Raw genomic sequence first — 15040 nt, 5'->3', positions numbered from 1 at the left:
GCATGTTATTGCATATGCCATGTGTGTTTTAATGCCTAGTCATTGAAATGGCCTTTAAATTGCTATTCGAGTGAAATTACGGTAATGGATTTGATTTTGCTATTATCTCCCCCTCCCTCTAATGTTTTTCGTGAGAATGGTTCACTGCTCGAGGATAAATTCACCGCTTTTAACATTTTCCTTGACCTCTAAAACTTAACGAAAAAACGGGGGGGGGGGGGGGGGGGGGGGGGGGGGGGGGGAATCACTGCCCTATTGTTGTACATTTTTGTAAAAAAAAAGAAAGTCAATGATTTATAAAATATTTTATTGATAATATGATTCCGCGACGACGTTGGTCTAGACTGTACCAAACGTTAGAATCAGAATCACGATTGATTCTCTAGATGAATTCTAGTACTTACATAAATAATAGAATTGGAATCAATTTTCCATTTAAAAATGAATCGGAATTGAATTGGAATGTGATTCCTGATTCCCACAATCAAAACACACTCTAAATAACACCCCTTTAATTGGTTGTCATGCTATCCAAAAGGGAAGAGCTGTGAGGAACCTTCCTGAACCGTATCTTACGAAATTACCAATTTCACCATCCTTGTAGGATTATGCGCCCCACTGTTAACGGAATTGTGGGCAAACTTTAACGCTTTCTGACGTCAAATCACATAAAAAGTGAGGCTCGTCATCCTACAAGGGGGGGTGAAACAATCATCATACACGAGAAAAAGCCCCAAAAGGTCTGCACACATCATCCTTTGTTCCTAAAGATCTTCCACTGGTGAAAATATCTATTAATAATTATCGACCCTGCCCACGGGGCAAGCAGCTGACGTGTCTCCACGTGTAAGGTTGTGCCATGTGGAAGGACTTTTTGGCCCGAACCCCTCTCTTCCTTTTCACGTTTTCTTCTTCAAGAAGGTGAAAAAGGGTCCAAAACATAGAAATTGGGTTTTTCTTTCAAAGCATTTTGGGAAGATTTTTTTTTTTTTTTTGTTTTTTTACAGAATTTGGAGAAGATTTTGGAAGAAATGGAAGGAGATCTTGGCCATTCAAATCAAGCAATGAACGGTAGGGATGGAGAAAACAATTTGAGGGATTTTTCAGGACTGGAAGATAAGGGGAACTTGGTAATGAATTTTTTTTTTTTTTTTTTTTTTTGGGTTCTGCAAATGAAATGAATTTATGGGTTTTGTTTAAAATCGATCTGGGCATTTGGGTTTTGCATTGATTATTTTTCTTTTCTTGCTTTTAGTTTTTGGGGTTTATTATACATAAAAAAAGGTGAGGATTTATTGGGACATTTTTGGGGGTGGAAAATGGAAGATGGATGATGGGTTAGTTTTATGTAGTTATTGAAATATGTGGGTTTTTTAGGAATGAGTTGAGAATCTGAATTGGTTCATCATTCTTATTAGGAATTCAAGTTTTTCTTGAGGAATTAGCTACATATTAGTAGGTTTCCTGTTTTTTTTTGGGTTGGCTATGGTACAAGATCTTTTAATCCCTTATTATCATTTTTTTTTTTTAATATTTTGTGTTTAATGGTTTTATTAGATTATTTAAGTTTTAGTGGAATTTGCAAAACATCACTTTTCAACACAATTATCATCAAGATCTTTTATTTGTTAAATTTTATAGTGTATTTTTAAGGGCATTTTGGTCATTTTGTCGGCCTAGCTTGCACATGTGTGAGTCTCACATGTTTGCTCCATCTTTTCTGCTCCCACTTCCCTCCTATTTCAATCGCTCCTGTTTCAAATTCAAACTCTACTTGAAACTCTAAACCCAGCACCACTTCCCTATGCATTTAAGTCTCCACTTTTCCATGCCCACTACCACTTACCGAAGTAATTAATTCTCCACTTTTCATTAACTAAACCAATCTCCATTTGCTCGTTTTTGTAGAGATTCTCCGGTAGGAAGACCTCCATTGAAGCTCTTGTGTGCAAGCTTGTGTTGTGAAGCAAAGTGCCAACTTCCTCCAGATTTTCTCCATGTTTTGAAGGTTTCCTTTTTATTCTTTTTGTTTGAATGGTTATACGTTCCTTTTTATTATTCTTATCATGTAGTGTTGTTCTTTCTATCATATATTAGAGTATATTTTGCTGGTATTTGTTCTTCTTCCACTTTGGTTGTGGATCTTGGGCTAGTGTAAACCATAGTCATGGTTTTAAATTTCGACCGAAATCCGGATTTCGGTGGAGACCGACACCGAAATTGACCAAAACCGAAACGGTCATTTATTTTGGCCGAAATTTCGGTTTTTCTGAAATTTGACCAAAAAAAAACTGTTTTTTAAATATTAATTTAATATTTTACCGAAATTTTGACCAAAATTTAATATTAAATAAAATAATCATTTCGGGTTCTGTACCAGATTTTGACCGAAATTTCGAAATTCCTTGGTCCGAAACCGGTACCGAAACCGAAATTTTAAACCTTGACCATAGTAGCCGGAAACTCCTTGGGTGAGTGGGAAACTCGTTTACCCTACAACACGTTTCGAAAATGTTTCCGAAACGTGATAAAAAATGGGAAACATTTCCGAAACGCATGGGAAACAAATGAAAAACTTGTGAGAAACATCAGTGAAATGCGAGAGAAATGTATGCAAAACTCATCGAAAACGTATGTGAAACGTGTGGGAAACATGTGTGAAACTTACGAAAATCGTTTTGCAAAAAAGCACACCAAAAAATTGTGGAATAGATATTAAAAAGGAAAAAATAACATATATTATAATTAAAAATAAGAATAAGAAATATTCAAATACAAATTTGAGATTAACAAATTTTAAATCTACAAAACCATATATTTTGTGTTTTCCTTGTGTTTCATTTGCTTTTTCATTGACGTTTCACTATTGTTTCTAAATCGTTTCTAATGCATTTCTGAAGACGTTTCTTTTTCTATCATTTTTCTCATTTCTCGTTTCCCTATATTTTTTCCTTGTGTTTCCTGTTTCCATTTCACATTTCGCTTCCCAAATTCGTCTCCCACCTTGGTAACTATGGTGTAAACCTTGGTTTCACTATTTGAGAACGGATATTCGATGTTGTGAAATTGGTCTTTCTCGTTATTGTTACTCATATTATTATAAACCTTTCTGGTGCACATCGTTTCGAATAAAGCAATTGATTACTTATTAAGGAAGGATGCAAACTTACTGTTACTTGTTGTGTTTCTCAGTTTTTTTATTGATCAATATTTATTCATTTTCAAAGATTGTGTGCTATATGTTCCGGACCTTTTTTTTTGTTAATGTGGTTATACTTAAAAAATTTCTTGTGACTTTCTATTAATGCATTTTTCGCAGATCGATCAGAAGAAAAATAGCCTAAGCTAGAGATTTCTTTAAATTTGAGTGTTGCATCAGTCATTGTGATAATTTTTTGATGTGCCAATAAAAGAATCTCTTCAACCTATTGTTCTTTTCTTCATAACTCCATTTAGTGTGCTGCAACCATAGTGGATATCTAGGATATTGTTCCTTGAATTCTTTAAGTGGAGTTCACCTCGAACTAATATGGAAACTTTACCAACACTTTCAGTTGGATGATATGTTTTTCTGGTCACTGGTTTGTTCTTCTATGTTGTTCTTTGATTTACCAGAAACCGAAATGCTTGACCCATAGTTTCAAAACTTCCCTGCGTCATTGTTGACTTGCCCGAGTCGACTCCTGTGTTCTTTCCGATTCCACATTTTTCCCTACAAAGTCAATCAAAACCCCTTTGACTCTGCTGAGTACTCAGCCACATTAACCGATTACTTGGCCGCGTTAGCCAAGTACTTGACCACATTGCCCCGAGTCGAGTAGGATTTGTTTTGGACACATTTTAAGCTGCATCCGCATTTTGAAACACTGGGACTTGGCCACGTGCATCATTCAATGCTGATGAGAAAATTCTGGTTTTGACTGATGGAACCTTCATATCAGGGCCATCAGATGGTAGAATCTTTGCCCAATGAATGGACAGATGAGAAGCACAGATCATATCTCAATTCCATAGAAGCATCCTTTGTTAAACAGTTACACAATTACGAGCACCGTTTGATGGATTCGCATGATTGGCTCTCAAGAAGACAGAAACTTCTAGATCGAAAGTCATCACCTTCAAATCCCAACACTAATTCCTCTTCTGGCCAGGTTCGCAATCAAATCCTTATATTTTCTGTCCACAATTTCTCTCATAAACTAATCCCTCTTTTAACTAAATGCATTGTTATCGTTTTGTAGTTTAAGGTTTTCTGCTGCGGCCTCTGGAAGAAACCTGAGTTTGAAAAGGCTCAGACTTTGCTAGACACTGAAAATGAGTCTCGTGTTCTTTTAGCAAACCCGTGGATCCAGCACTTCAGGTCAGCCTCCTCTAGCAAAGGGCTAGAAGTGACATCACTCAAACTGCAAGAAAATGGTGAAACAATTCACGTAGAAGGGCGGAAAAATGCAACCACAACCTTAAAGCAATTTTCTGCTTGTTATTCTAGCATTAATCAAGACTCTGTTAGCAGCACTACAGGTAGATTTCAGCTACAACTTGGGTTGTTGGTAATATCTTTGATGAAATTTCTTTTCTTCCTTTCCACGTCCCCAATTGGACTTCAAGTATGCATTTTTCTTCATCCAATTGCTTAGTGATTACAGTTCTGTTCTGTTTATTTTCGGGCTGAATTTAGTGCCCACATTGTTCAAATTAGGTACCATTGAACGAAATCATAATTTTAAGAGGCATACATTACTAGTCTATAATTATTGTGACCACAGTTTTCCATGTAGTCAAAGTAGATGAGAAAGTTATTTACAGTAATTGTTAAACACTAACATAAACTATTTCAAGTTAATAAATTATTGTGAAGGAATAACTTAATAATGCTTGAACGTTAACTTTTCATCTATGAATTATGATCACTATTTAACTTGATTCAACTACACATTGAAATTACTCGAGACGAGAATTATTCAACTTAACCATTTTATATTTAGCTTCAGTATTAAAAGAATGTAGTATCTTCTAGACAAAGAGACTGGAATATGAGGGAATAAGTGTGTTTTGATTGTCTCTACTCAATAGCAGGGAATAAGTGTCTTTTGATTGTCTCTACTCAATAGCAGGGAATAAGTGTGTTTTGATTGTCTCTTTTTGTATTTATGTTAACATACTGATTCTGTCAAATAATCTAATGCTGAGATGAGTTTGGGCATTGTATTAGCAAAGGAATGAGCATTTTCAATCCTCAGATCGTGGATCCAGCCACATATTGAAGGCTTGAAACTGTTTTCAGAAGAATTACAATGCAAATTCCTTTTTCAATCTTCTAGTACATGTATTGTATTAGCAATTAGCAAAGAGCGAAAAAAAACTACAAATTTAGAAGTGTTGAAGCGAAGGAGAAGAGAAAGAATGAGAAGGGAGACACAAAATACATGGGGTATTCTCTATTCAGTAGAAAAAGGATACTATTATATCACCTATATTTCAATTACAAATACAATGACTAAAGATGGCCCTATGTCTTGTATAATAAAATCTCCAAAACTCCTCAAGATGATGCGTTCCGTTAAACATTTTCATCTTGTCAATAAAGTAAATATTGGAGATGTGTGTTGGTGTCAGCTCACCATTCTCTACCTTTTCACTAATAAAGTGAGTCATTCTTGTTAAAGATAGAATGAATGATCCAACATGATTATCATATATCTCCAATCATTAATCACGCCTCTAGATAGAACAATATTTCTATCCTTGTACTCATCCCAGTTAGGACTCTTTCCTAACTGGTATTGACGCTGATCACTGGGATCTCATCCTCCTCCTGAATAAATACATGCATATAATATCTCTCAGGTCAAGCAAGATCAAGACTTCTTTTGCAAAAATTTTTTTTTTTTTTTTTTTTTGAAAGGTAACAACTTTATTGATTAAAAACAGAAAGAGGGGACAAGATGTCCCCTACAATACAGAGACCGATCAGCCCAGTACATCTAACAATTAATTCAGGTGTAATTCCTACCCAACCCCCACCCCATTACATTTCACGGGATAATGATGCACGTTGTATCCAAAGTAACACCCTGTTTAGCCAATTCGTCTGCCATCAGATTCGCCGTTCTCCTCCTATGAATGATCGAAGGCCTGACAATCTGTACAAGGTCCCTTACTTCAGCGATATAGTTTTGTAGTCTCCATGGTCCCTTAGATTTGCCGGTGGCCCACGCAATCGCATTAGTTGAATCCCCCTCGACTACAAGGGGCCCTGAGAGATTGGAGGCGTACCATTTAATGCCGGATAGGAGTGCTCTAATTTCCGCTTCATTTGCATCCGTCTTGCCAAGTGCCAGAGTACGACATGATCGTTCTGCCTTTGTCGTCTCTGATAATGCCTCCAATGCCGGCCGGCCCCGGGTTACCCATAGCACTTCCATCGAAATTCAATTTTAGCCATCCTTCCACCGGAGGTTCCCATTTTGGTGTTATCTTTTCTGTGAACTTCCGTTCGAAAATGATTGCATTCCAGTGCTTTAGTGTCGAACTAGTTCCATAAGAGACTCCTCCAATGCTTCTTGCCCATGCTATAAGGAGGACTTTGACCTCAATGATGATCCTGTTCACAGACCTAATTTTATTTTCAAAGGCGCATTCATTACTCTCTTTCCAAATGGACCATATTGTTGCGAATGCAAGCAGTTTCCAGAACAGCTGACCCACTTCCCCAAAAGCTCCGCCCGTCCAACCAGATAGCACCCTGCCGATAGATTTTTGGAACACCCATTTCACTCCAAACGATTTTATCAGCCCATTCCACAAGCGAAAAGAAAATGGGCAGTGAAGTAATAAATGGTCGATCGATTCTTCAGCGTTGTTGCACAATACACACCTGCTGGCCATTTGAATACTTCTCCTTTTTAACTGATCGCATGTGTTTATTTTCTTATGGACAACAGTCCAAGCAAAGGCAGTGACCCTTGGGGGTGCTTTTGACTTCCAAATGCAGGCTCGACTAGAAGCTTTCTTCCCTCCATCGCTTAAAGCAGAGAAAAAAGATCGGACGGAAAACCCACCCTGTTCTTCAGGGACCCATACACGCTCGTCAGGTACATCTCTGCAATATTGGTCTTCAAGCAGCGTAAGGAGCTCCGCCAGATCGCCAATTTCATCATCTTTCGGATCTCTGCGTAGCCTGATGTCCCAAGAGACGCATCTTCCTTCGGTGTTCCTACTCATATTTTGAGACACCAGAGAGTTCTTCATTGTAGCTAATGAAAACAGTTTTGGAAAATCCTCTTTCAGAGTTTTATCTCCTACCCATAAGTCCAACCAAAAACGAACATCTTCTCCGTTTCCAACTCGAAATCGAGTCGGAGCTTCAAATTCCGCCGAAGATGATGCAATTGATTTCCAAGCACCGGATCCCTTTCCTACACCAGGTTTCTTGACCCATATTTGTCCCTGATAACGGCATGCCATAAAGAATATCTATCCTCTCCATATCTCCAAAGCCACGATTCCATGAGAGATTTGTTGCAGAGCTTTATTTTTCCAATGCCAAGACCCCCATGTGTCTTCAACTTAGTGACCTTCTTCCAACTAATCAGGTGTTTCAGTCTTTTAGAACTTTCGATTCCTTCCCACAGAAAGTCACGCTGCAGCTTCTCAATTTTTTGTGCAATTTTCGAAGGAATACGGAATAGTGACATGAAGTATACGGGCATATTAGCTAACGCCGCCTTTATCAAGGTGATTCTACTCCCAAAAGAAATATATTTCTTCTTCCATGTGGCAAGTTTTCTCTCCATCCTTTCCAACACCGGATCCCATTGAGCAATAGACGGAATTCCAAAACCCAGCGGAAGTCCCAGGTATGATATGGGGAGGGTTCCAGAGCTACATCCTATAATTTGAGCATATCGATCAATTCTTTCCTCGGCAATATTGATTCCGGCCACCACGCTTTTACTAAAGTTGATTTTAAGTCCCGATACAGTTTCGAACCATCTGAATAATCTTTTTATGTTCCGAACCGCTTCCTCATCTTCCTCGATCAAGACCAACGAATCATCTGCGAACTGAAGGTGAGTGATGGTTTCCGAATTGTTACTAGCCTTCAGTCCCTTTATGTATAGCTTTTCCTCCGCTCTTTTTATCATTTGACTTAGAGTTTCCACAACCATGATAAAAAGATAAGGTGCGATCACCTTGTCTCAATCCTCAGCTGCTCTTGAAAAACCCTTCTGCTGATCCGTTCAACAGAATAGAGCAAGATGTTGTAGATATTGACGCTCGGATCCATCCACACCATTTCTCCCCGAATCCCATTTTTCGCATTATGAAACTCAGAAAATCCCAATCTACGTGATCATAGGCTTTCTCAATGTCGATCTTTAGCAACAGCTCGCCTTTCCCACCCCGCTTAACCGAAGCGATGACTTCATTGGCGATGAGTACGCCATCAAGAATCTGTTTTCGCTCTACAAATGCTCCTTGGTACTTCGATATCAGGTCTCCCATAACCGATTTCAAACGTCTGGCAAGTACTTTGGAAATAATTTTGGAGATACTATGGGTAAGGCTAATAGGTCTGAAATCCTTGAGACCAAGGACACCACATTTCGTAGGGATCAATGTGATGAAAGTTGTGTTAGCTTCCCAATTAAAGGTACCTCGATTGTGGAATTCATGTAGCACAGCCATGACATCCTCCTTAATGATGCTCCAGTAATTCTGAAAGAAAGCAATGGGGAATCCGTCGGGGCCGGGTGTTTTGTCCTTCGACATAGAAAAAATCGCAGCTTCGACTTCTTCAACATTGAAAGCCCTTTCCAAATCAGCAGCCTGTATTCTCGATGTAGATCTGAAATTCAGCCCCTCCACTTTAGGACGCCAGTCGTACTCCTTGCAGTACAGTTTGGTGAAGAAGGAGATGATGAGATTCTTGATTTCTTCTCCATCTTCAACCAAATTATCCCCCATTTTTAAGCAATTAATGGCATTAATCCTTTTACGAACATTTGCCATTATGTGGAAGAATTTAGAGTTATGATCACCTTCCCGCAGCCAGGTTGCATGAGATTTCTGCCGCCACCTAATCTCCTCCCTCCGTATGATTTCCTCATATTCTTCCTTCAATCGAATATGGTCCTCCTTCTCCGATGGGTTCAGTGGATTGGTGTCCTCATTGGTTTCCATAGATTGTAAGGATTGCAGTAACTCCTCTTTTCTATTTTTACCCCTCTCATCTTCGACTTTCTGCCATTCCCGAATCTTCATCTTTAGCCCTTTCAGTTTTTTACAGAACTTATATCCCCCCCAACCATCCGCCTCTAACTTCTTCCACCACCCACTAATTCTGTCATCGAACCCCGGGATTTCGCATTATTCCACATCAAATCTGAAAGGTCTTGGGCCCCCCGAGTAATTTGAGATTTCCAATAGAAGAGGGTTGTGGTCCGAGGTGGGTTTTGGAAGAGCCCTCTGGAAGATTTCAGTAAAGACCTCTTCCCACTCCTTCGATACGAGGATGCGATCAATTCTACTCTTCACCAGAGATTCTTGATTATTTGACCAAGTGTATCTAGAGCCTTCCAATGGTAAATCAATCAATTGCCCGTCCTGAATGAAATTAGATAAATGTCGCATACTGGTGGTTATCCTCCCCGGTTTATTCTTTTCGGATGGGAACCTGATGGTGTTGAAATCCCTCCCTACGATCCACGGACCCTGCCAGTTATCCCTAATCATCATCAATTCCGGCCATAAAGCACTTCGATCCCTTGCCTTTGCTGGCCCATATACAATGGTGAGCATCCATCTCTCGTTCCAATGAACAGAATCGAAGTGAACAGAGATAGCAAATTAAACCAAAAAATTAAGGAGGCTATGGTGAAGTCCACTCAGGGGGTTGATTCGACTGAGGAATCATCGTCCCTCGAAAGGGATAAAATGGAGAGAATGGGGTCTGAAATGGGCATCGCGTACAATTTGGATATAATGGTGAGCATCCATCTCTCGTTACATGGTATCAGACATTTAGGTCTGATTCTCGCCTACGCGTTCTTCCCTGTTTCTGCCTCCATAATGGTCGCGGCTCCAGTTCCCATGATCCATCGATGTGATCCGCTCTTTCTCCACCAGACCCCTTTTCTCAGCACCTCCACTAAGGTTGTGTGCAAAGTAGCTGGATCACCTTCCACCAAGGTTGTGTGCAAAGTAGCTGGAGCACCTTCCACCAAGTTCATTGCAGTAAATAGATACACTTGTCATTAGGTTGTATTTTCATAAGATACAACTTCCATATCTCCTCTAGTTCTAGAACTCCAGGGACATCACCTTTTATCTCTGCCAGGAAACCTTGTCTCAGCCACACATTCTTTGCTATGAGCAGTGCCAGAATTTTACCTTTCACTGTTGTCATCGCAACGGTAAGGTTGCTCCATTGTGACCTGGTGGTCACGGGTTCGAGTCACGGAAACAGCCTCTCTGCAAAGCAGGGGTAAGGCTGCGTACATCTAGCCCTCCCCAGACCCCGCAATGGCGGGAGCCTTGTGTACTGGGCCGCCCTTTTTTTTTTTTTGTTGTCATCGTAGTCAACAGTTCTACTTGGCATCAGTTGTATCATGATCTGCTACGAGTACTGGTATTTTCATTGTTGGCATGAGAAACCTCCACGCTATTCTCTATCCACTTTCCTTCTCTATCATCACTCTACATGGTTGACTCATCCTACACGACAACCTCCACGCTACTTGCTACTCCTTCAGTCTTCATGGCATCAGTTTCAGTCCAATCCTTTGAGAACGCCCATCATCCCATCCCCCTCAAACTAGACATTACTAAGCATCTCCTATGGCGACCACAATTCCTTCTGCTTCTTTGCGCTCGTTGTCTTTTTGGTTTTGTCTCGGGCAACACTAAATGCTACCCCCTCCCCAATGCATCTCCCGCGTTAGATCTCTGAGAATCCCCGTACAGTGAGTCCCTCCTTTCAGACCTGGCTTAGCGAAGACCAGCTCATCTTGAGCTGGAGCATCCCTCGCTCTCTAATACCTCCCTTGCGCATGTTATTGGCTTCGACACATCTCGTGCAATTTGGCTTGTCCTGGACAAGATGTATGCTTCTTCATCTAGAGCTCGAGGGATGAACTTTTATCTAATGCAGGATGATCGAAGGAAGGGACATATAATTCGCTCTGATACCCGATGTGGGACAATCAAGTGTAAGGATATCTTAGGGTCTTATGCTCAGATTTGGGTTGATTAAACTGTCAGGATTAAGGGAACAGGTCTAGGGTGGCTTAGGGATAGGATAAATCTGTATGAAAGACATGTTTTAAGAGGTATAAGTATATGTAGACAACATGTTAATAAAGTCCAAAGACAGGGCTGGCGATCTAATGATAAGACTGTTGCAGGTGGGAGAAGTGGACTGTTATGACAATGATAATTAGTATTTTTAACAGTTAACCTGGAATTCAAATGGTAGCATTTTCAGAGTATGGGAAAGGTTAATCAATAGTTTCATGGTCATGCTTAGGACTCTGATGGTAAAGTTAATCGGCTGAACAGTTCACAAAATTAAACTTTTCGTGCACAGAATTTTAACAGAATGTATGGAAGGTCTGAAATGTGTGAGGTTATCGACTGATGGATGGGAAGCAATGTTCAAGCCAGAACAAGATTTTAACAATGGTAATCAAGATCTATAGGATATCATAGGATAAAAAACTATTGACATTATAAATCTGTTACAGATAATAAATCTGTAACTCTGTATGGTTGCCAGGTTTTTTTTGTTCCCGGGAGTTATGTGGAAGAAAAAAAATACCCTGGGATATAGGTGGGAAAAAAAGAGTCCTGGAAGTATCCTGGTAAAATAAAAATCCCATGTTTGGTTATGTGGGAGAAAAAAATACCTTGGGAGATATGGTGGGCAAAAAAAAACCTTTGTTTGGTTGCTTGAACTGTTGGGTAGAAAAAAATTCTTCTCAAGCTTATTTTTGGTTCCTGAGTTTATTTTTGTTCCTCGGGTTATCTTGGGATGGGATGAAAAGGCAATCATTACAAAAGTGGGATTAAAAAATTCACCCCACAAGTAATCATTACAAGAGTGGGATTAAAATAAACCTAGTGCTAAAAGGCAACCAAACATGGGATGGGACCAAAATTTAACTTACTCTCCCACAAAACTCCCAGGAACAAAAAAAACCCGGCAACCAAACAGAGCAAGGATCATAAAGTATCAGTTTAAAACAGATTAAAGAATCCTGGGACTGGTCCGAACCAGTTGGGGTCTGCGACTCCAATGAGGCGGAGGCAAAATTGCTCCGATGAGGCTCACAATGGTATGTAAAAGAACTGCGATTACCATTAATCATTGAAGGGGAATCTGCAAACATTTTGTCATGGGCAAGCAAAAAGGCGCCAGGGTCATGGAACTTAGCCAACATAATCTCAGAAATTTGGGATCTTGCCGGATACTAAATCCAAACTTCTCTCATATGAGATCAGCGAATAATGTGACCGATCGGCTTGCAAAGGAAGGAGTAGGAAAAAATCCAACCAAGAGTAGTAATCAGTGATTGATGGTCGGAAGTGGGCTACTGAAAGCCGCCCAGTGAACTGCTGTAATTTGGTTTCATCCATCAATAAATTTCTGTAATTAATTTACCTTACTTAAAAAAAACAATGTTTTGGGGTGTGACATTTGAAACCGTGTCTTTAGTTTATGTCAGCTGGATATAACTTCATTCAACTGCTTAACAACTTCTGTCTTACTCTGTTTTTACATGGGTTTTAAATATGTCTTGGTGCACATTTTGACAAATTACATAGGATCCCAACATATGTATTGAAAGTGTTCCAGTATAAACACTTGGAAGCCTGCACACAATTTGTAGACTACATATACTGATACTACGAAGCTGTGGATTAAAACAACTCAAATGAATCATGAGCAAACCCTACTCCTATATCTGCATTTATGCATCTTTGATGGCATTAGAGACAAAATCCCTCTTCTTTTCTGCCTTACGCTTCCTCAAAAAGTCTGTGAAGTGCATTCCATGGATATAAAGTCTACTTTACCATAATAGATGGTTTTTTGAATGTTGAAGCTGCTGATAATAAGTGGGGCAAAGAAAAATGTTCTATAATCCCTGTCATGTTATATTATAGCTCAATTTTGGCTAAAAATGGTTAATCTATTTGGGCTTCTGCAGAGGTATCAGATCAGAACTTTGTGGATGAAAGCTGTGGCAGTGATAAAGGGAAAAACTTAAGCAATCCATGCAGGAAGAAAAGGGCGAGGACTAGAGTTGCTGATGTTTCTGGCAAAAATCAAGTAATTCGTTGTTCCATTAGACACTACATACAATTATAAGTTTGTTTCGTCATGTGGGTGTTGGAAAATCTCACTTTTTTTTCTTTTTTGGTATTCTTTTACCTGCATTTCAGGTCGTTCCACTTGGGCAGTGTCCAATAACAGCGAATCCCAATGAGAACTATACTTTTCAAAGAAGGAAATATCGAGATTATAGAAGACCAGTAGCTGAATGAAGGAGAGGATGCTCAGATGCTGGTTTAGAACAACTATTCTCAACTAATGGGAGCGGAAGAAAACCCAATTGCAACAAAATTATGCTGCTTTCTGATCACAACATGACCTCTGGGAAGACGATAAGTTCGACACATCCGAAACCAAGCAACGACCGGTCAGTATGAGAAATGGCCATAGTTAAATGCTATTAGGAGCTGTTATTAGGAACACTAGTTGGATGAACTGATCACTGTTGCATTTCAATCATCTCACTGTGAGGGATGCTGATAGTTGGTGGCTTCCTATAAATCCTTGGAGCGTTTTTACATACATATCTATAAGATATAGTCGACCAGATAAATAAAGCCCTATATTATAAGGGCTCACATTTTCTACTACGTCAACCAGAAATAGGGTGGGCCCACATTGGTTGGGTGATCCAAACCATTCATATGATGGGCCCTGACATTGGGTGTGCCCAAGAAATCATCTCCATAGGATCATCCTAATCCTTCAATTTGTGGAGGTTATATAGGGAAAACTGTTTCTGCGGGGTAGGGCAGATAACTTATCTGCGCTGCCCCTCAAAAAATCATGTGGCCAACCTGATTTGGATGATGCAAAGCTTTCATTTGATAGGCCCTTGCATAGATAGGGTGTGCACAAAAAATCAGCTCTATAGCATCATCCTAACCTTTACATTTGTGCAGATTAAAATGGATGGGTATAAATATATATGCCTTCTGCGATGGACGCGTTCGATGGGCTGTTGCATGTCAGAGCAGCCCCAGTAGGTGAAAGGTTTTGCATAGTTAGGTAAGAGAAGTCCCCCACATATACTCTTGTTGGTTGTTATTTATTTCTACCCTAGAAATGAAAATTTCCATTATAGCTTAATTTTCATGATATTTCCAATAAGCTCAAATGAACAGAGTTAGAGAAAGAGTTTGAAGAAGCCTAGAGGTAGACAAGCCTTCATACAGACTCTCCCCGTGTCCTAAATTTATTCTTGATTTGATTCAATCCGTTTAATTTTGAGGAACCCTTAGCTAGAACAACTCATGGGGTTCTATAACAAAGTTAGATAATTTGACAATAACATAAGGGAAATTATACCCCCCCCTGACGGATAAAATCCTCCCCTCTAACGTTATTTGTCAAGTTTTAAAGGCAAAGAAAAACGTTAAATGGGGTGAATTTATCCTCAGCAGTGACCCATTCTCACAGAAACCGTTGGGGGGGGGGATTTTTTCCGTTTCGGGGGATATCATTTCCCTAAGGGCCCGTTTGGATGCCGTGAAGATTTTAATTCAGATTTATCACATTTGCAGCCCTTTATGTGTTGTGATTTTGATCCGGATCAAATCCTTTGATTTCCAAATAAGCAACTGATAGTGAATAAAATCAGATTTCCAAATATGCTGTGGAAATAAGTAATTGGAAATCCACAGATCTGGCAGTTTCCTTCACCCTCTTTGCTCCTCAACCTCTCCCCTCCAGTAGGAAGTA

General features: G+C 39.6%; 1 protein-coding gene across 3 annotated transcripts; it reads left to right on the top strand.

The window, feature by feature from the left end:
- Positions 1-747: 747 nt before the first annotated feature.
- On the top strand, positions 748-14438 carry LOC143885772 (cold-regulated protein 27-like). Of its 3 annotated transcripts, none has more exons than XR_013253580.1 (6): positions 748-1130; positions 3942-4151; positions 4242-4521; positions 13215-13336; positions 13450-13706; positions 14242-14438. XR_013253580.1 is itself a non-coding variant. In XM_077389841.1 (6 exons), the coding sequence occupies exons 3-6, from the start codon at positions 3951-3953 to the stop codon at positions 13549-13551; spliced, it is 705 nt and encodes a 234-aa protein (XP_077245956.1). In that variant the 5' UTR covers positions 973-1130; positions 1909-2008; positions 3942-3950; the 3' UTR covers positions 13552-13929. The 3 variants fall into 3 exon arrangements, 2 of the variants coding, with proteins under 2 accessions (XP_077245955.1, XP_077245956.1); XM_077389841.1 differs by lacking the exon at positions 14242-14438 and adding an exon at positions 1909-2008 and having other exon boundaries at positions 973-1130; positions 13450-13929; XM_077389840.1 differs by lacking the exon at positions 14242-14438 and having other exon boundaries at positions 13450-13929.
- Positions 14439-15040: the final 602 nt, after the last annotated feature.

Source organism: Tasmannia lanceolata, unplaced genomic scaffold, assembly GCF_043159265.1.
Source record: "Tasmannia lanceolata isolate RefF3 unplaced genomic scaffold, GAP_Taslan_0.1 ptg000009l, whole genome shotgun sequence".
In the NCBI taxonomy this organism is placed as follows: Eukaryota; Viridiplantae; Streptophyta; class Magnoliopsida; order Canellales; family Winteraceae; genus Tasmannia; species Tasmannia lanceolata.
This window is presented reverse-complemented; position numbering and strand designations above follow the sequence as displayed.